Source organism: Neovison vison, chromosome 6 (genome assembly GCF_020171115.1).
Source record: "Neovison vison isolate M4711 chromosome 6, ASM_NN_V1, whole genome shotgun sequence".
NCBI classification, from domain to species: Eukaryota; Metazoa; Chordata; class Mammalia; order Carnivora; family Mustelidae; genus Neogale; species Neogale vison.
The window spans coordinates 1,509,234-1,528,794 of NC_058096.1; the positions used below are offsets into that span (position 1 = coordinate 1,509,234).

Below are 19,561 nucleotides of genomic sequence, written 5' to 3' on the forward strand. Positions count from 1 at the left end.
TGAACGGCCCCATGAAGATAGGTGTAGGGGGAGGTCGGGTGGGGGTGGTGAGCTTCCATACCTGGGGGGCTGCTCGCCCCATGATGCAGTTTGGATGGTCGGGGTCCAGAGGTGATGACCAGGAAAGAATTCTTGAGACCCCTTTGGTGCAAGAGGGGGTCTTATGAAAGCGTGGGCCCAGGACCACGAGGCTTCCAAGGGATCTGCTGAGCAACTTCTGCACTTTGGAGCTGGGGAACTAAAGAAAAGGGAAGCTTCCAAGAGGACTTTCCTGTGTTCAAGACTCTCGGGATCCTGGAGGCCAAATCCTTGTCAGGTTCTTCCCTCTAGTGAGGGATGGAGACAGCAGGGAGCTTCCCAGAAGGTGACCCTCTGCCCCCGTCAAGCACAGGTCAATGGTTACAAAGACATTCAGCTTTACCTGCGTCCCCTTCTGCCTCTGTCCCCGTTAATGCCACCCTGGCACCCCTATCCTGCGCAAACCGGCAGCTGGGCCTATGCATGGGGTACCTGGCGTTGGGTTCTAGACTTTGATCGTAAATTCTCTGTAAGGGCTCTGCTCCAGCAGGTGGGGCAGCCAGAAGGGACGACGCCCCATCATGGCCCAGGCCGGTGGCCCGTTCCAGCTCCGTCACAGCCCAGCCGGCACCTGGGGAGCTGGAAACAACAGCGTCCCACGGAGGCGGACCTCACTGCCCAGGGGCGGGCACTGTCACTGTCTATATGTGTTGCCCGCTCAGGTCAGCGTGCCGCTGGGTTGAGACTCACGGACCCAGCGCCAGGCGGCCCACAGGCCCAACCTCCACAGCGACTGCGTCGGAGATGCAGTACTGGCCTGGCTGTAGACCCAGCCTGCTGAGCTGGGAGCCCCATTCGGGTCTCGATCCCAGCACCCCAAGATCATGACCTGAGCCGAAGGCAGAGGCTTTAACTCACTAAGTTGCCCAGACGCCCCTGGGGGCACACGTCTAAACCCAGGCAGGAGTGTATTCATTTATAAGGGCAGAAACTGGCCAGGCCACCATGCTAGCCCCAAGGTACCCTCCTTCTGGCCCTCAGATCTGGCACTCATCTAGTCCAGCCCCGGGGGTGGTTTCCCACACCGCAGGACGGGGCAAAAGTGAGGTCAAGCTGCCTCCAGCGTCGCCCGGACAAGGAGGAACACATACACAATGACCGACAGTCCTGGCACACGGGCCCTGGCACACGGGCAAGCTCAGTTCGAGGGGCGGTGGGACCTTCCCAGGGAGGAGAGGGAAGGAAGTTTTAGAGGCCACGGACCGAACCGCTGCCCGACGGGGCAGTCTAGACCCCCAGACCAGACTGCAGCGCCCACGGCAGTCCCGCCTCCCTTGACGCCGAGGCCGGGGTGGGACGGCAGAGCCACGGGCCAGCGAACGGCATGGGGACCCCCGCACGCCGGGCTGGCAGGCGGACCCCGCGAGAGCCGCCCCAGCCGCGCCCCCCGCCCCCCGGGGCTGCCCCGACCTGCGGCAGCGGGAGGTGCGCGGCCCGCCCCCGCGGACGACTGCACGCCCCGGTCCCCACGGTCACACAGACGGTCCGGACGCAGCGGCCGCCGGCGGGGAGGCGGACCCGGGCCCGGGGCGTCTCCGCGCTGCTTCCCAGACACGGGGGCCCGTCCGGCTGCAGGCGAGGACACCACCACCAGGTCCCCGGGCCACCCTGCAACCGCCGCATGGCCTCAGGGACCAGGTCACCGCCCCCCCGCGGCCGGCCACACCCCCCGCGCCCCCCCCCGCGCCCCGCTGCCCCCCCTCACCCGCAGCCGCGCAGGCGCACCGAGCCGCAGCAAGCCCCGCCTCCCGCGGCCCCGCCCCCACAGCATGGCCTTCAGCCGCGCACGCGCACTGAGCCTCGGGAGGCGCCTCGGGAGGCGGGGGAACACGGGCCGCGGAGGGCGGGCGGGTCGGCTGGGGCGGGGCAAACAGGGACCCGCGGCTGCGCACTCGGCCGTACCCCTCGCCCCGCCCACTTCCGGCGTGAGGCTCTTCCGGGGGTGGGGGGCAGACCGCCTAGCCCCGCCGCGGAGGTGGACAGTGTCCGCCTGACGTCCGACCCACCCGGCCGAGGGGCTGCGGCCAGCATGGCGTCCGGCGGCGCTCCCGGGCTGATGCGGCGCTGGCAGCTGCTCCTCAGCCGCGCCGCGCTGTTCCTGCTGCTGCTTTCGGCGGCCGCGGCGCAGGAGTCGTCCGGAGCGGGTGAGGGACGCGGGGTCCGGGGCGGGGCGGTGAGGGGGGACGCGGGGGGGTCCGAGGCGGGGCGGTGGGGGGACGCGGGGTCCGCGCCGGGGGGGAGGTGGGGGGGACGCGGGGTCCGGGGAGGGGCGGGGCGGGGATGTGGGGGGTACGGCGGCGTCCGAGTCGGGGTCGGGCCCGGGAGGTGCCGAGGGACGCGGGGTCCGGGGCCGGGCGGGGAGGTGGAGTGGGCGGTGGGGTCTGGGGCGGGGCGGGGCGGGGATGTGGGGGGTACGGCGGCGTCCGAGTCGGAGTCGGGGTCGGGGCCGGGAGGTGCCGAGGGACGCGGGATCCGGGGCGGGTAAGGGGGCGCGGGGTCCGGGTCCGGGCGGGGAGGTGGAGTGGGCGGTGGGGTCCGGGGCGGGGAGGGGCGGGGAGGTGGGGAGGGACGCAGGGTCCTGGTCTAGTGGAGGGGCCACCCTTTGTGTTGGTTCAGCGTCCGGCGCCGTGGTGGGCCGGGCCTGCAGGGTGGTCCTGGCGCAGTACCGCGTGCGGCCCCGCCATCCTCTCTGAAGGAGGCGGGCGGTTTGAGATTCCAAGTCTGAAGGAGAGCCGGGTCGGGGTGTCCAGGTGCCAGGCCTTTGAGGACTGGGGGGAGGGCAAGTGGAGGTGTGGCGCAGGGGGCACCACTGCCTGCGGGAAGGCGTCCCTGCCTGCCTCGGTGGAGGCGGGAAAGCTGGGTGCCAGGGGACCTGCCCTGTGCGCAGGCGGTGGGCCTGGGGCGGGCCTGCGTCCTTACTGTGCTGCCCCGTGCTGGGACCGTGGTGGTCAACAGACAGTTCCTGGGGGGACCGCCCAGAAACAGTGCTCTCGAAGGGAGTGTACGACCCAGGGCCAGACTGACGTTTTAGAAGGTTCCAGAAGTGCAGTATTGCGGGAGGGTGGCCTGCTGTGGGGCCGTGGAGGGGGCCGGGAGGCCCTCAAATCAGCCTCTGGGCCTGGGGAAAAGGCCAGGAAGCTGGGCAGTGCCCGGGCTGGGCCTGTTTGAGGCCTGTGTTAGCTGCGGGGAGGTGCCATGTGATCCCTGTTGTGGCACCCAGCTGACCTCGGCTCCAGGGCCTACAGGTCGCGCTGCCCTGGGGCCCGTGTTTTTCTCCGCTCCCGGCTAGCCCAGGCGTTGGTGGGTTCTGCGTGGCACGGCAGGGCACCCTTCTTGTGTGACCCTGTTGAATGTTTATTTCCCCGTGGACCGATTTCAAATCTGCTTCAGTGTGTGTGTGCCTGTGCGTGTGTGTGTGCGCGCGCGTGGGCGCGAGCTTTCCCGGCGGCTGTCTGGACGGTGGAGAGGAACGCAGTGGGACCGCACGGTGCTGGGAGCAGGGCAGGTCGGACGCAGTAGTAAGCGCGGGTGTGGGGCGGGGGCTTCTTACTGTGAGAGACTGACAGACTGCTAGTGATTTCTTTCTCTGGGGCTGCGGGGGGGTGTGTGTGTGTGTGCCCCATTGCAGTGGGCGTGTCAGGAACCCCGTGGCTGTTGGACCCCTCTGCGTTTTGTACTGCCCTGGAGCCGGCCCTCTCTGCGGTGAAGGTGGGGGGTCCTTTGGTGACTTCAGTTGTTTCCTTCTTGGGGAGTTGGGCAAGGGCTGTAGCCGTGCCGGTCCGGCTGCGGCATCCCGCCCACCGTGACGGAGCGGAAGCCTGTCCTTGGCCGTGGCTCCCAGTGGTTCCCTCTGTCGGGTGGAGGTGCCCAGTTCTGGGGGGGCGGTGGCGGGCTGTTGTTCCTCTCAGCAGCAGCACCTTCAGAGGGGAGGAGGGATGCGCCGTTAGGGCGTTGCCCCCGGTATCCTGGGGTCTGCATTTGCCTTTCCTCAGGGTGCTGTGGGAGCGGTGAGGGTCCCCTTGCAGAGGGCGTGCTCAGTGTGCGGTTTTCTGCTCATCGGACCTAGGCATGTGACTGCACTCACTGGCCACGACCTTGGTGTTCCTGCAAGGGTGTTGGTCAGGGTTCTCCCGAGAAGCAGAACCGGCAGGGTGTGTGTAGCTGTGGGCAAAGGCAGTATTGTGAAGGGTCGGCGTGCGTGATTGTGGAGGCCGGGAAGTCGCAGGACCTACATCTGCAGGTTCGAGCCCCAGGACAGCTGCCGGAATTCAGTCTGTGTTGGGAGCGCCCAGGGCCAGGAGCACCCGTGTGCGAGGGCAGGAGAAAACAGGTGTTCCAGCTTCAGCAGAAGGGGTTAATCCTGGCTCCTCTGGATTTTTTGTTCGCTGGGGCCCCTCTGTGGATTGGGTCATGGTCACCTCCCCTGGCAAGGGCAGTCTGCACTCGGTCTACCGGTTTGAACACTGATCCCCCGAAACATGCAGAGATGTTTGACCAGCTCCTTGCGCCTCCGGGAGCGCAGTCCGGCTGACACGTCAGTTAGCCGTTGCAGCGACCCCGGCCCGACAGTGTCCGATGCCTCGTTACTGTGCGTTTGGTGGCCTAGAGACGCGAGGACCCAGGGCGCACTGAAGGTCTGCGGAGGGAGGCTCCTAGAATCGCAGAGGCCCCCACGGGCCCGTGGAGCCCACGCTGTGTGGGTGAGACTCTGTGCCAGGGTCTCCGCTGTACATCGGGGGGGATGACCCCGCGAGCCAGCTGCCTGAGGGACACAGAAGAGCTCTGGGGTGGCCTGTCCCACCCCTACCTAGCACCCTTACTGCTCCTTACCGAGGGCACTGGACTTGGAGGGGGCTTGCTGTTCCTCTCCAGCCGGTCTCGTGTTGAGAACCAGGGCTCTCCGGACCTGTGTGAGGCGCTACAGCGTGTCTCCACGTGCTGCCTGTTACTGTACACGCACACGGCCCCCGACTTACACGCGTCCGCCGGAGGACTCTGTGACTTTGCGGTGCGAAAGCGAGAGGCATTCAGGACAGCCGGTGCTTGGAACTCGGGATATGGGTCTTTGCCCAGGTCAGCAGTGTGCGGTCCTGTCTGGAGCTGGGGCGGCCCTGCGGTCACAACGCTGTTCTGTGGGTCACTCGGGGCGGTGTCCGGTCAGCCACGGGAGCCAGTCCACGCTCCCTCGGCAGACAGGTGGTGTGCGAGGTGGTTCTGGCCAGCTGTCGGCCACCGGAAGCGTTCTCAGCATGGTTGAGATTGACTGGGTGTAGGAACCGGGTTCGTCATGGGATCTTTTCCACGTACAGTGGGGTTCTTGGGGTGTAACCTGTCCTAAGCCAAGGGCTGTCTGGCACTCGCGGCTCTTTTGTTTCTTCTGAGATACGGAGATGAGCAGCACGTTTGTGCGAATGAACTTTGCACCCTTGTTCCTCATGTGACACCGGTGAGGTCAGTGCTCTGTCCCTGGACAGAGTGAGCACGGTGGCCTCCAAGGGCCCGCCGGTGCCGCCCTCTGGCCTGTGCATGTGACACACGCACAGGGAATGTGAGCTTACTTGTTTCTTCACCTTTTCAAAACAGATCTCTCTACGCACACCAGCACGTGTCCTCTGTCCTGAACGGGCTCCCTGGAATCTCGAGGCCACAGTGTGACCAGGGGCCACAGGCTGACATATCTGAACACAAGGACCTTTCTTTGTCTTCATTTGTCTTCTCATTGAGTTTTCAAAGGGACCAGCATGTCAGGTTTTCTAACCATTGGTCAGTGGATCCTCAGCCAAAGATCCCAGGACTTCCAGAGCCGGATGTTGACTCCTAGCGTCAGACGTAGAGACGGGAGGGCGGCGTGGACTTCTCTGGTGGTCAGCGCATGGTTTTCTGCGCCCCGGTCCTTGAAGCAGGAGCCGGGAGTTAGTGTATGTCGCCCAGATGCTAAGGTGATCTGGAGAGAGAGAATGGAGCAAGCTTTCCCCAGGGCTCCTGGTTCTTAGGAGTGCCGTGGGCGGTTTCTGCGGGCATAGATAGCCGCCAGGTGCTGGGTCAGGGGCAGGAGGGCGCTGGTGTCTCTGGACTCTGGCTCTCTGGTCCAGAAGCCCGGGGTGCACGCGGCCGATGGCGTGTGTCTGGGAGCGTAGTCCACACGAGTCCGGCTGTCAGGAAGACTTCAGAAAGGAAAAAAAAAATCCCATGAGAGCATTCCTGCCCCCCCCCAACGTGGCCGCTCTGTTAAGGATGATGAGAAGTACACCCTTTCTTGTAGAGTTTTCCAGAAGGACTTGCGAGGGGGCGTGTCAACAGCTGTGTAGATTCATGGCGGCTCCCTGCCTGCCTGTTTAGAAAAACGTCAGAGCCGCAGAAAAGTGGGAGGAAGGAGCCGAACGGCGGACCTGCCACGCTCTCTGTGCTCGGCGCTTCCCCGTCTGCGCTGCCCCTCCCGCTGCCGGGCAGCCCGTTGCCGTCGTAGCCGAACCGTCAGAGCTTGGCTCTCGGCGGCCCTTCGCCCCGACGTCCCGCAGGGTGGGCCTCCCGAGGACGAGGGCATTCGGGTCCGCGGGGGAGCGCCCCGAGCCCGGTCTGGCCGGTCAGCGTTGGCGTGCTCCTCGAACGCTGCGACGGGGTCTGCGGTTTCTGTACGCGTTCGCCGGTGGTCCCGTAACGCAGGACCCCGCGGGGCACTCGGCTCCCTTCCCCCGGACACCGCCGCGGTCGGTCTTGTGTGCTGTCCTCTGGCATGGATTCCAGGGTGTTGGGACCGGATTCAGCCGTGCACGGCCGTTCTTCCCCTGCACCCCTAGGGGCCCCTGCCGGCATCCATCCCGTTGTCCTGTCCTCATCTCCTTCTAAGGAGACACTTTGAGACCAGAAGTGTCTGGTCACCTCACAGATGGGCACGGTGGTCTTGGCATCCAGGTTTACTGAGGCCGCAGAATGGCAGGCCTTTAACCCTTTGCCTCCGCTCTGCCCTGGCCGATTGGCCACCCTTTGTTGGTTCCATGTCCATGTGAGATCCTGGACCATTCCAGAGGCTAGAGTCTATTGTTGTCAGTCACTCTGTCATTGTCCTGTTTGGCAAGGATGACCCCCCCCCCATTCAAGTGGGCTTCTGGGTTCTTTTGCATTGACCCCGAAGTTGGTGGCCCTCAGGTGCGGCAGTCTGTCTGAGGTCCAGCTTGTCCTTCTCTGTCCCAGTGCTGGGATCCGCTGTTTCTCCCAGGAGTCCTGGCTCCAGTCAGTAGGGGGACAGTGTCTAGAAACTGAGGCCCCTGTGCTGCCGGGTGTCGTCCTCCAGACCCTCAGCAGCCACAGTGAAGTGTTGGGTGTGGCGGTGGAGTCCCTGGCCTGGCCCAGGGGCCCGGACCTGCTCTGGGCACGGGCAGCCCCACCGCCCGGCGCCTGCACCTGCCGCTGTCGACGGCTGCCGCGGCCCTGGGGTGCTTGCAGGAATCCAGGTGCTCCGTGGGTCGTCCGTTTTCTTTCCTTCCTGGACCAGGTTAGGTGTGTGGTAAGAGAAGTACTTGGCAGGGGCTTCGCACACCGCCAGGGGCTCTGTGAGGAGCGCCGTCGAGCAGGAATGCGCGCCAGCAGGTGCTCAGTGGGCTTCCGCGCTGCAGGGGAAGCAGGCTCGTGTTGGGCTGGTGGACCATGGGCGAGTCCGGCCTGACTGGTGCCAGGCCGCTCTGTGCGCGTCCTGCTCAGCGGGCACGGCGGGCTCATGCATAGCCGGGGGCTGGAGTGCCCGGCCCGCATCTCACACGGGGCTGTGGGCTGCGCACAGCCTCCCCTTGGGCGATCTGCTGTGTCTCCACTGTGCCCGGGCTGTCCTGTGCCCTCCCGAACCCTCTGTGAGGCTTTGTGAAGCCCTCTCTGTGAAATGCAGGGTCTCATGTGTACCGTGGGATGAAGGACACCTGTGTCACCCTGGCCCCTGTCCAGCTCTGGACGTGCCTCTCTCTCTGGAGGTTCCGGCCACCGTGGTCCCGTTCCTGGTGTAGGGGAGTTGCTCCAGGGCTGCGTGTCCCGGGAATGCAGCGGGATGGTCTTCGTGTTGGGATTCCACGGGTCCCCGGAGTACTGCCAAGTTCGACCGTGTGTGAGGCGCCCAGTGCGCTTCTAGTGGCTCCGCAGTGTCCCGTTGCACGACCACGGCCAGCCTCCGGTGCTGGGGCGTCTGGGCTGTTCGCAGCTTTTTGCTATTGCTAGGAAGGTGCTGGGGCATCTGGGCGGCCCAGCTGGCTAAGCGTCTTTCTGTGGCTCGGGCCATGATCCCCCCTTTTGGGGTGGAGCCCTCCGCCCAGGGGGTTCCCTGCTCAGCGGGAAGCCTGCTTGTCCCTCTCCCTGTGCGCCCCCATGCGTGCTCTCTCATGCGCTCCCTCTGGCTCTCAGACGAAGTCTTGAGCGTTTCCGTGCAGGTCTTCCTGGGGCCTTACACCCTGACTTTCTTGGTGCGCTACCTGGGTGGGGGTGCTGAGCCCCCGGGGAGGCGTAGGTTTGGTTTACGAGCAAACGCCCCCTCTTCTCTTCAGCGGTGGAACCCTCTGCCCTCCGCCTCCCAAAGAGTTCCCAGTGGCTCTGTGTCCGCGCCGACAGTGAACGTTGAGGGTCTTTCTCGTTTTGGTCCCTCTGGTGGGTGTGGGGTGTCCTGACGTTCGCCGCGGTTCCTGCTGCCGGGTGAGCTGGCACGCAGGTTCCAGGTCCCCGTGTGTGTTCTGAGTCACGGGTGTGGTGCTACCCGCCGGAGGAGGGACGGGCGCGTTTCCTTCATATCCTGGTTCCTTCCTCGCCGTGCACTGGAGTTCCAGACCTGCTGGCTGCCTGCGGCTTGGCCAGGGCCATGCGGTGCCTCAGGACCGGCACCCGCTGATTGTGGAGCCTTCTCCTGCAGGTCTGGGGGACCTGGGGGTGCTGAGGCCTGGCTCTAGTCTCGTGGGCCTGGCATTGCTGCGGCCTCTGGCTCCAAGGAGAGTGTGTGCTGAGGAGCCAGCGGGCCTGGGGTCTGTGGACACGGCCTCTGTGTGCTGAGGCCTGTTTGCCCCACGAGCCCTTGCAGATGGGAGCCTAGGTGCTGGGTCTGCGTCCTCCCTGAGGCCCTGCGGGTGCCCCTGGAAGGCTGGGTGCCAGGAGACGGTGTGTGGCTCCGGGTTTGGGAGTGGAACCTTCCCCCTCCCCCCAGCCCTCCTGAGTGCACGTTTGAGCCTGGCCTGACTCAGTGGTGTGTCTTCTTCCACAGCTTGCTCCCAGAACACAAACAGAACCTGTGAGGAGTGCCTGAGAAATGTCTCTGTAAGTAGCGCAGCCCCCTCCTCGGCCCTGGGCCCCCTGTGCCAGACAGTGACCTGCTGGGGCCGCCCGAGCTGCTCCCCACCAAGGACAGCCATCCTCCTGAGCTCCTGTGGCTTTCAGGAACACGGTTAGAAAGCTGGGAAGCTCTATGCACTGGAAACTTGGGTTGTTTGAAAACGGAGGACTTACCCAAAGTTGTTCTCCAGGACCAGGCTGCTGGAGGGAGGCTGGTCTCCGATGGCCAGAGCGGAGGGACCCGACCGCTGCTCTGCGCGGTGTAGGCACGCCCTGTAGCTCCGGGAGAGCCCGGGCTCCGTCTTCCTCATGTCCGCGGTGGACTTGCCCCTGGTCGGGGGCTCAAATACCTGGTTTTTTCTCCTTTTGAAAATGTCAGAGAAGACAAGTCTGTGAAATGCTTACCCTTTGGGCTCAAAGTACCAAGTGCAAGGCGTGACCCACGGGTCCGAGAGGGCTACCTGAGCACCCGTGCAGGCCGCGCGTGCGCCTGGTCCGTGAGCGCCCGAGAGGGCCGGCGGCCTGTGCTGCTGTCTCTGTGCCGGCGGCGTCCCTGCTGTTTTCAGGGACTCAGGCAGGAGCGGCCGGGGGGTGCCCCCCAGCTCTGAGGTTCTGGGCCTTTGAGCTAAGATGCGCTGCTATTTGTTGTTTAATATATTTATTCATCTGAGAGAGACCGAGACAGAGAGGATGGGCAGGGGAGCAGCAGAGGGAGAGGTAGACTCCCCGCTGAGCAGGGAGCCGGATGTGGGCTCCATCCCAGGACCGTGAGGTCACGTCCTGAGCCGAAGGGACCCAGGCGCCCCCGGATGCACTGTCTGTAAGATGGCCGGGCCCCCAATGCTGTTGGAGAGGCCAGTGTTTTCCAGGGCCACGAAAGCCCAGCGACACCGACTTACTGCGCGCCGCCTGTGGGCCTGCCGGGTCCCGCCTGGCCTCCTGCAGATGAACGGAGATAGGCACCCCCCTGGGGGGGTGCTGCTGACCGGAAGGCGATGGGGAGGCGGGGTGGTAGTGAGGGGGCGCTCGGGAGAGCACACGTGTTTGGGGAAGAATGTTCCGGGTAGAAGGAGTAGCCGTGCTAAGACTCTGGGCAGGGAGCCACCTGGCAGCTTTGAGGACGTGCACGGAGGCCAAGAGGCCGGGCAGGGTGCCTGGTGGGAGAGGGTTTGTGGAACCTCACCCCTGGTAGGCCACGTGGGGGGAGCTGATGGGGTGGGGCGGGGGCCGAGGCCTTCCAGTCCCGCACCCGAGGGGGAGCAGGAGGTGGGGGGGCTGGGGCCCGGACGGTCTGGTTCTTGGGTGCGTGTGGTGCACTTCTAACCCGCGTCGAACGTCCTTCTCTCCCAGTGTCTGTGGTGCCACACCAGCAAGGCGTGCTTGGACTACCCCGTGAGCAGGATCCTGCCGCCCAGCTCCCTCTGTAAGCTGAGCTCCGCACGCTGGGGCGTGTGCTGGGGTAAGTCTTCGTTCTCGCAGCGTTCTGGCCAAATCCGTGCTGTCTGGGACAGTCTGGTTGTGCTCAGTGAGTGTGGCTGCTGGAGCACGCGCTCTCCACGGGGCTCTGAAGCCGGGGAGAGCGCGCGCGTCCCAGGAGGGCTGCTGGCGGTTCCCGGGGGCTGGACACCCGTGTCCCTGCCGGTCTGTGCGGCGGCTGCGTGGTGCCCTGCAGGTGTCCACGCCTGGTGCTGCTCGGGGCACGCGGGCATCCCCGTGCTGCCATCAGTGGGCTCGTGGGGCAGCCGCCCACACTCACTTCCACGGGCACAGTCACGGGGTCACTGCAGGAGGTCTGCGGACGGTGTCCCAGAGCGGCTGCGCGCGTTCCCGTTGTCCCCCGTCCCTGCCAACAGTGGGGTAATCAGGCATCTGCTTTTTAGTCCATCTGGTGGGTGTGAAGTGGTATCTCCTTGGGGTTTTAATTTGCATTTCTCTGATGACTGTTGTTGGACGCCTTTTGAGTGGAGGCACTTTTGATCAGTCTCGTGTGCAGTGAGGCTCCTGCCTCAGGGCCGTGGGGCAGGCCGAGTGCCTGGCATGGGTCAGATGAGCTCTCCTCTGGGGGAGGGGGAGCAGGGAACGAGCCAGGGGCTGCGGGAGGTGGGCTCCGTGGGTGGGACAGGTGCCCCTGCTTCCCGAGAGAAGGTGCACGTGATTTGTGCCGGGGCTGCGTGGACCTGCAGCTGCCTCCTGGGGCTTGGGTCAGCGGGGTCGTCCCCAGTCCTTGCGTGCAGTGAGGAGGGCTGGGGCGATGCAGAAGGGCAGGGGCTTGTGCCCGTGCTGTCGGGGGATCCCAAGAGGGCCCCGAGGCCTCCTAGATGTCCGGGCAGCACGGAACTGTAATTCCAAACCTCACGCCACAGGAGCTCTTGGTTCTGATGGAAAACTTCAGAATCCTCTCATCCAGCTCCGGGTGCCGGTGTTTTGGGATTTTAACCGCGATGACCTTAGATACGTGTTCGTCTGAGAAACATGAGGTCTTCGCATGCTGCCCATTGGCAGGAGTAGGTGTCCCCGCTCCACTCAGGCCTCCCAGCGGCTCAGGCTCCTGGGAATGGGGGCCCGCAGTGTTTTTTCCCATTGCGATTGGGATTTCTGTATTTTTTTAAAGATTTTATTATTTATTTGACAGACACAGGAAGAGAGGGAACACAAGCAGGGGGAGTAGGAGAGGGAGAAGTAGGCTCCTGCTGAGCAGGGAGCCCTATGTGGGGCTCGATCCCAGGACCCCGGGATCGTGACCTGAGCTGAAGGCAGACGATTAACTGACCTTCACTGACCCAGCCCCCCGGGCACCCCGTGGGATTTCTGTGGTTGTAAGTCATTTTAGCTGTTAGAAAAGCTGTTTGGGGGTAGACGTGTCTCCGAGACAGGTATCTTGCTGACCTGCTGGGTGTTTAAAGTGCAGTGTTGGAAAGTTCTCTTGTCCACACCTGCTGCCACCTGCCCGCGGAGGTCTTCCCTGATCACATGCCGGCCATGACGGCACACCGTGCGGCTCTTCCAGAACAGGCGGCAGGAGGAGAAGCCAAGTGATTTCGGCTCGGAGGACACTCATCAGACGGGACCCTGATTCTGCTGGTCGGGGGACGTGCACGGACTCGAGGCCAGCCTGTAAGGCTCACGGCCGACCCGTGTGGTGTGTCGGGCTCCCGGCGGTGGTGTCCCTGTGCATCCCGATGCCGGGCCCTCCCCTGGCGCAGCACAGCACACATGACCCTGCAGTCCCAGGAGACAGAGCAGACTCGGGGGACCCTGCCGTCTGGGGTGGATCCCCTCCCGCAGCTGCCTCGGTGGCCGTCTGAATGGGACGAGTGGACACATTGGCCAAATACCAGAGCTCTTGATGAATTAAATAGAAATTAAATTAAATAGAAAATAGAATTAAATAGAAAAGTATTGGCGGGTTTGGGTTTATTTTTTAATTTTTTTTTTTAAAGATTTTATTTATTTATTTGACAGAGATCACAAGTAGGCAGAGAGGCAGGCAGAGAGAGAAGAAGAAGCAGGCTCCCTGCCGAGCAGAGAGCCCGATGTGAGGCTCATCCCAGGACCCTGGGACCATGACCTGAGCTGAAGGCAGAGGTTTAACCCACTGAGCCACCCAGGCGCCCCTTATTTTTTTAAGATTTATTTATTTGAGAGAGAAAGAGAGTACGTAGAGGGAAAGTGGAGGGAGAAGCAGGCTCCCCCCAAGCAGAGAGCCCCACGTGGGGTTTGATCTCAGGTCCCTGGGATCACGACCGCAGCCAAAGGCAGACGCCTAATCGACTGAGCCATCCCAGCGCCCCGGGTTTGGGTTTATTATCAGCCCTTCAGAGAAGTTAGAATTGTGAAGCTTGTTTTAACTATGTGTTTGTCTGAGGAGTTGGGTTTTGACGGGAAATCATCACATCATTGGCGGCGGACGAGGCAGCCGTCTGCAGACTCTGTGGCTCCACGGTCGTCCCTCCGACTGCCAGGGTCAGAAGTAAATGCAGGCGACCTTGAATAGCCCAGGGGTTAGAGGCGCTGACGCTCCGCACTTGAAAATCCGCACCTGACTGCTGGTTTCCCAGAAGCTGAACCGCTGCTCCCTGCTGGGGACAGAGGCTTGCTAACGGCAGAGCAATCACCTGTGCGTGTGTGTGCATGTGTCCATGTGTGCATGTGCACGTGTGTGTGCACGTGTGTTACATGCGCCCCGTGCTGTGCTCCCACGGGGAAGTAGGCCACAGAGAAGGAAACGTGCAGGAGAAGGTCATCAGGAAGAGACAGTGTCCATACAGTACCGGCCTGGATCTGGGGAGCCGACACCCACAGATCACGGACCCGCGCGGTGCAGACCGTGTTCGAGGGCCGGTGGTGTCGGGCTGTGGACTTGGGTTCAGGTGACGGGAGTAGCTGCTCCAGGCTTCACTTTGGTTTCCAGAGTTCCACGGAGTCTAGAAGTGTGTCAGGACGGTCTGCACGCCCTGCGGGGCACTCTCCTCCCCGGCTCTGTGTTGCTAAGTCGCCTCAGGCTTGCAGGCAGAGAAATGCTGCCTTGTGGCCCTGTGGCCTGGGGCTGTGGCGGTTCATTGAGAAGTTCTCGAGTCACACACCCGCCGGAGAGGCGATCTGGGGGCCGGCCCAGTTCTAGGACTGCCGTCTGCCCCCAGGGGTGGGGGGCTCCTTCGGGGCCCTGTCCTGACCCCCTGACTCCGGCTGACCTTGCAGTGAACTTCGAGGCGCTGATCATCACGCTGTCGGTGGTGGGGGGAGCCGTGCTCCTGGCCGTGGCCGTGTGCTGCGCCTGCTGCTGCTGCCGCGGGAAGAGGAGCCGCAAGCCGGACAAGAGCGAGGAGAGGGCGGCGCGGGAGCGCGAGGAGCGCCGGATCCGGCAGGAGGAGAGGTGCGGGCCGGGGCGGCCGGCCTGCGAGGCCGCGGCAGGTGTCGCCGTGGGCCCGAGCTCTCTCCAGCTTTGGGGGGCCCGTGGGCCACACGCTGGGGTCGTGGTACAGCGCGTGGGCTCTTGTCCTCCTGGGCCGCCGCGGGTGGGACGGAGGCCCAGCACACGCCCGTCTGCCTGTGCTTGGGGCGGGCCTCTTGCGGCCAGCACGCCGAGACCCCGTTCTCTCCTTGGGGAGCGCGTGGGAGGCGGCCACGGCCCGCGCCGCTGTGGCAGGTGTGGCGGGTCCCTGGGCCTTGCCTGACGGGAGCGGGAGTGTGGCTTGGAGACGTGCTGCCGCGCCAGGCTAGCTGCCAGTGGGTGCTGTCCCCGCAGGGCCATCACCCCTGGAGAAGGATGAGCACGTGTATGTTCCCAGCCTCGTTCAGAGCATGGCGTTAGATTTTAACTTATCAGCGTGGCTTCTTTACATGAAAAATATTTTAAGAAATCTTAGTATTGGGCATTTGAATCGCCTTTGTTAAAACAACCGAATGACAGGACGCGGGAGCGGCCTCAGAAGACGGTGCCGGTCGTCACCCTGCCCGGCCCAGCGCCCACCCGCGCCTGTCCCCGGCCTCTCTGGCAGGAAGTGAAGAGAACGTCTTTTAGTGTCATGAAATATTTTGAGGCTAAATGAGATTCTTTTGTTTTTTAGGAGAGCGGAGATGAAATCAAGACACGATGAAATCAGAAAAAAATACGGTAAGGGCGGATGGAACATCCACATCCGTTGGGTTTGGTCGGGAGCGGATGCCGTGCTGGGGGCTGCGACCGCTTCCCTTGTTCGTCCCCCACACTGGGCAGCTGGGCGTGCTCCGTGTGGACCGGGACGAGCGAACCCACGAATGTCTTGGAAGATGAAGCCCGGGCGTGTTTTTCTCTCTCCAGACTTCCTAGTACTGCTCACTCCAGGCGGGGGATGTGACCAGGCTCTGTGTGGCTCCCGGCCTGTCCCCACGTTTGGGGGACATGGGGTGTGCGTGGTGGCCGCGGGCCTCCCCCGCCTCGCCGCCTCGGGTGCACGCTGCTCCCACACCTGACCTCGTGGGCTCTGCTCCCCTTAGGGACTTGGCCGCAGCTGTCCATGTCCAGGCCTTCTGTCTGGTTTCGTTTGGAGAGAGTTCGGGGGACCAGGGCGGGTGACTCTTTCTTTACTGACTGAGAGCATTAAGCTTGCTGTTGCATGGGGTTAGCAGCTGGGATTGGGAGAAGGGGACTCACGGGGCCTCCCTGGAGACCGCCACGGAGCCTGCAGCCCTGGGCCACGGAGCTTCCCTTGACCTCGTGACCGGAGGATCAGACGCTCTGTGGTAGGTGGACCAGGCAGCTGGGCCAAAGGCCAAATCCGAGGAAAATTTCAAAATCCCGTCCAGCTGGTGGGCTCATTGTGGAGTTCTCCGTGTGGAAGAACTGTTTCATGGTGTTTTAAGATCCTGAGCAGTAAACAGTGAGTCCCCAGGGCTCAAGTCCCTCTGGCCCGGGCCGCTGGCCACACGCCTCCACCTCTGTCCACATGGGCCTGCTCTGACCGTCACGCCCTTGGGCTGGGTCACCCGGGGTGGAGGGGACCCCGCCAGCCTCCCGGTGTTGGCTCCCAGGCACGCGGCTGCCCTGGCTGCCTCTCCTCCCGCCGCTGGGTCTCGCCTGTTGAAGGTGAAATGTCTGGCCGCCGAGAGCCTTCTCTGGTTAGTGCCCTCCTGGCCTCCGCTCCGTGTGTCCCTGTCTCGGCCAGCCTTGCGTGTCCCTCTCGCTGCCCCTGGCGCTGGCCCTGGTGTCGGGGGCTTTCTCCCCGTGTAGGTGGTGACAGACTCCGCGTGGGCGAGATGACCTGTCTAGCGGTCTCGGCGCGGTGCCCTCTCCCCCCGGTGTCTGCTCCCCTCTGCATCTGCTCCCCTCAGCTGGGCCCCTTGGTTTTCCATGACGGTGAAAAGCATGGAAGGGAGCTTGTTGGCGTCTGATTAACGCCAGTGTAAATACAAGACCAGACACGCGTGCGCCCGGGCACTCACACGGACTCACACCGAAGTGTCTTCGTTGCTCTGCGCAAGTAGCTTCCAGGCCTTCCCCTTCGTCCTGTGCATGTGGGACCTGGCGGCGTCTCAGGCCAGGCTCAGGGGCAGACGCCGTCCCTGTAACAGCGCCCCGGGGCAGCTCCTGCCAACCGTTTCGATGGTCCGGGGGGCCTGTACTTGACTGATGAAGCCCGCTCATACCTGCTGGCGCGAAGCCCGTAGAGCGAACTGGACTTCGGAAGGAGCTGGCGGGAGGGTTCCCAGGGGCCCGCTGGAGGCGCGGATCGGCACGCGCTGCGGCGGACACACAGCCCCGGCATGGATGAAGCCCTTCTCTGGGCTCTGGAAGCCGTTTGACTTCCTGATTGCAGAACCGTTTCTCCCCCTCGACACTAGAAGACAGCTAGGAGCCGCTGGGCTTTGTCCTTCCCCAGGATGACGGTGCGTGTGGCGTTTGGCATCTGAACGCCCTTGACCGGACCCCGTGGGCCTCCTCCCCAGGCCCTCAGACAGACCCGGACAGGCAACTCCGCGTCCCCAGTGTCTCCCGCAGTGGAGGGCTGTGTCCTAGCGCCCCCAGGGATGGCGGCATGAGGTGCAGGTTTCCGAAGTGGGAGAGGTGTGCGTTTGTGGGGTGCGGGGAGGGAACTCGTCTTTGTGCATTTGGCACCAAAGGCTGATGACCAAGTACGTTGTGGTTACGTCAGGACGCGTCACAGGGAGATTGAAGGTCACCTTGTTCTAAGTTGGTCCCACCCCAGGGATGAGTAGCTCTCCGCATCTCGCGGCGTCCTGTGAGTGCCTTTGTGACCGGGCTCTGTCGTTCCAGGTTTGTTTAAAGAAGAAAACCCGTATGCCCGGTTCGAGAACAACTGAGAGCACCGCCCACCCCGCCCCTGCCAAGGACACGGCACATGGTCGCCCGCACCCCTGCCGAGGACACAGCACCCCCCGCCCCCACCCCTGCCGAGGACACGGCACACGGCCGCCCCCGCCCCGAGAGCTTCTGTCCCCTTCTCTCTATCTGTCCTCAGTCACTTGAGACACTAAGCCTGTCGGGGTGGGGTGGTTTGGTTTGGTCGCTAATGTGAGGAGGAAAGGACATTCCGTCGGACATTCCGTCACTCATTTCCATCACTAAGCCACCTGTGGGTGAGCAGCCCGCCCCGGCCTTCGCCTTTCGTGCTGATGGGGGCGAGGGCTGGGGGGGCAGCACCTGCACCTCGGCCGCTCCCCTTGAGCCCAGCGGCATCCCCAGGTGGCGCACAGACAGCAGCAGGGTTCTGCTCACCTTGGGTCCGTGTTGCGTTTTCTCTTTTAAATAATTCTTGCATTTCATTCTTCCATCTAAAACATTCCACCAAAAAACTTAACTGTCAAAGTTCAGACCACTTATTGGATAGTTTTTAATTTGTGTCTTTACCAGAACATCAAGATTTTTTCCCAGTGGAAGCCTGACAGCTGCCTCTCCGGCCGACGGCCACCAGAACACAGAGCCGTGGGGCCTGGACAGGCCGCCACCGCCCCGCTCGCCTTCCTGCCCGCGACAGCAGGTGGCAGGCTCTGTGTGCGCGAGGCTCCTGCCTGTCAGGCTGGCAGCATTGTGTCACTTGGGGACCCTGGGTTGTCCCGAAAGAGAGAGGGGCCAAGCACCCGCAGGCCCCTCTTTGGGGCTCTGCGCACCGGGGAGGCAGGGTGTCTGCCCGGCGAGAGGGGTTTCCACGTGTTCGTCAAACGAGCCCCATCCCGGAACCCTGCTCCTGCGGGTGTGTGCGGAGGACTCCTGTGGAGGCCGCGTCTCGGGAAGCCGGCCGTGGCCTCCAGGCTCGCCTCTGTGCGGTTCCATTCCTGTCAGGTCAAGATCTAGGACTTCAGGAAACAGACCAAGCGTTTGGCGTCCAGGGCGGTAGCGGACGATGACGGGACCGTCAACAGCCCTTCTGAGCTCTGAGAACAGGCCCTGGTGCCACAGGGCTTTGGCTTTGAGAAAGTGGGTGGACGGGAACATAAAAGGACGCATACCGCTTTCACGCTTGCGACCCCGCCGTCAGAGCCCTGTCCCTCAGGCGTCCGTAAAGTGCTGCGCCGTCCCGGAATTCCCACGAGCGGAAGCTGACCTCCGCAAACTCTGTTGTCTCTCCGACTTCTCGGGCATTTAATTGCAGTTTAAAGTACTATGATACATTCCTAAGTCTTTTCTAGCCGCTTGCAGACTTGGTCTTTCACTGTGTATTCATAAAAGAAACTTTGTAACCGACTCCGCCAACCCTGCCTTAGCACAGCGGCCTCGTGGGCCCGGCCTCGCTGAGCCCCCGCTCTCCTACCGTCCGGGTGGCTGAGCCCCCGCTCTCCTACCGTGTATGTAATCCCGGCGCGGGGTGCGGAGCCCACAGCAGGGCGCCTCGGGGCTGTCTCAGTCCCTGTGCTTTTTCTGGAACAGGCCTAGGAGCAGCCGTACATTGTAACCTCAAGGAAACCACAAAGCTCAGAGTGCCTTAATTTTAACCAGTTTCCAAAAAACAGTTTAATACACACTTTGTTCAGTACACTTCGCGTCCTCGTGTCTCATTTCTCCATGGTATTAGGTGACTGCTTGAAGAGCGGCAGGTAGACATTCTACATAGAGACCTTTTTTTTTTTAAGGTTGATTTATTCTGAAGAGAGCGAGCGTGTGGGTGGGCAGGGTGGGCACAGAGGGAGAGAATTCAACCCAGGCTCCATGCCCAGTGCGGAGCCCGGCATGGGGCTCGATGCCATGACCCTGAGATCGTGACCTGAGCTGAAACCAAGACAGTGGTCAGACACCGAACCGACTGCGCCGCACGGGCGCCCTGCCGCATGGAGACCTCTGACCTATCCCACGTGTGAGAGCAATCCCGGCTTCGGTACCATGGCCAAGGGGGCGACTGCCACATCCTCAAGTTGTTTGTTACCTGTTACCCCTCTCCCCCAGCTGTTTGCTGTGCATCCAACAAGTGCGGAGACTCAGGCTGGTGTTCTGCACACCCCTGCCCCTTCTCCCGCCCAGCACTGCTTTCCTCCGGCTTAGCTGCAATCAGATACAGAGAACAGGGAGAAAGCGGTTCTGCCTGGAGCTTCGTGTCCTCGCTGTAACTGCCGGCAGACCTCTCCCTCCCCCCCGGCGTGGGGGTCTTCAGTGCCCGGCCGGTGGAGAGCACCTGTGGCGGCGGCCGCAGTCGTGGGATCTCGGGGACTTCCTCTGTGCTGCAGACTCCTAAGGCCGCGTCTGTCGGCACCGTGA

The 19,561-nt window shown here is 63.1% G+C and overlaps 1 protein-coding gene across 1 annotated transcript; it reads left to right on the top strand.

Moving 5' to 3' along the window:
• The first annotated feature begins 2,009 nt into the window (after positions 1-2,009).
• On the top strand, positions 2,010-18,845 carry LOC122908252 (PTTG1 interacting protein). Its single transcript, XM_044250839.1, has 6 exons — positions 2,010-2,222; positions 9,308-9,360; positions 10,726-10,834; positions 14,074-14,248; positions 14,943-14,989; positions 17,129-18,845. The coding sequence occupies exons 1-6, from the start codon at positions 2,108-2,110 to the stop codon at positions 17,173-17,175; spliced, it is 546 nt and encodes a 181-aa protein (XP_044106774.1). The 5' UTR covers positions 2,010-2,107; the 3' UTR covers positions 17,176-18,845.
• Positions 18,846-19,561: the final 716 nt, after the last annotated feature.

Excerpts from the sequence above, each read along its gene's own strand:
- LOC122908252 (XM_044250839.1), top strand. The coding sequence starts at position 2,108 with ATGGCGTCCGGCGGCGCTCCCGGGCTGATGCGGCGCTGGCAGCTGCTC. Across the intron at positions 2,223-9,307 it reads GCAGGAGTCGTCCGGAGCGG|CTTGCTCCCAGAACACAAAC; the intron begins GTGAGGGACGCG and ends CTTCTTCCACAG. Across the intron at positions 14,249-14,942 it reads CGGATCCGGCAGGAGGAGAG|GAGAGCGGAGATGAAATCAA; the intron begins GTGCGGGCCGGG and ends TTTGTTTTTTAG.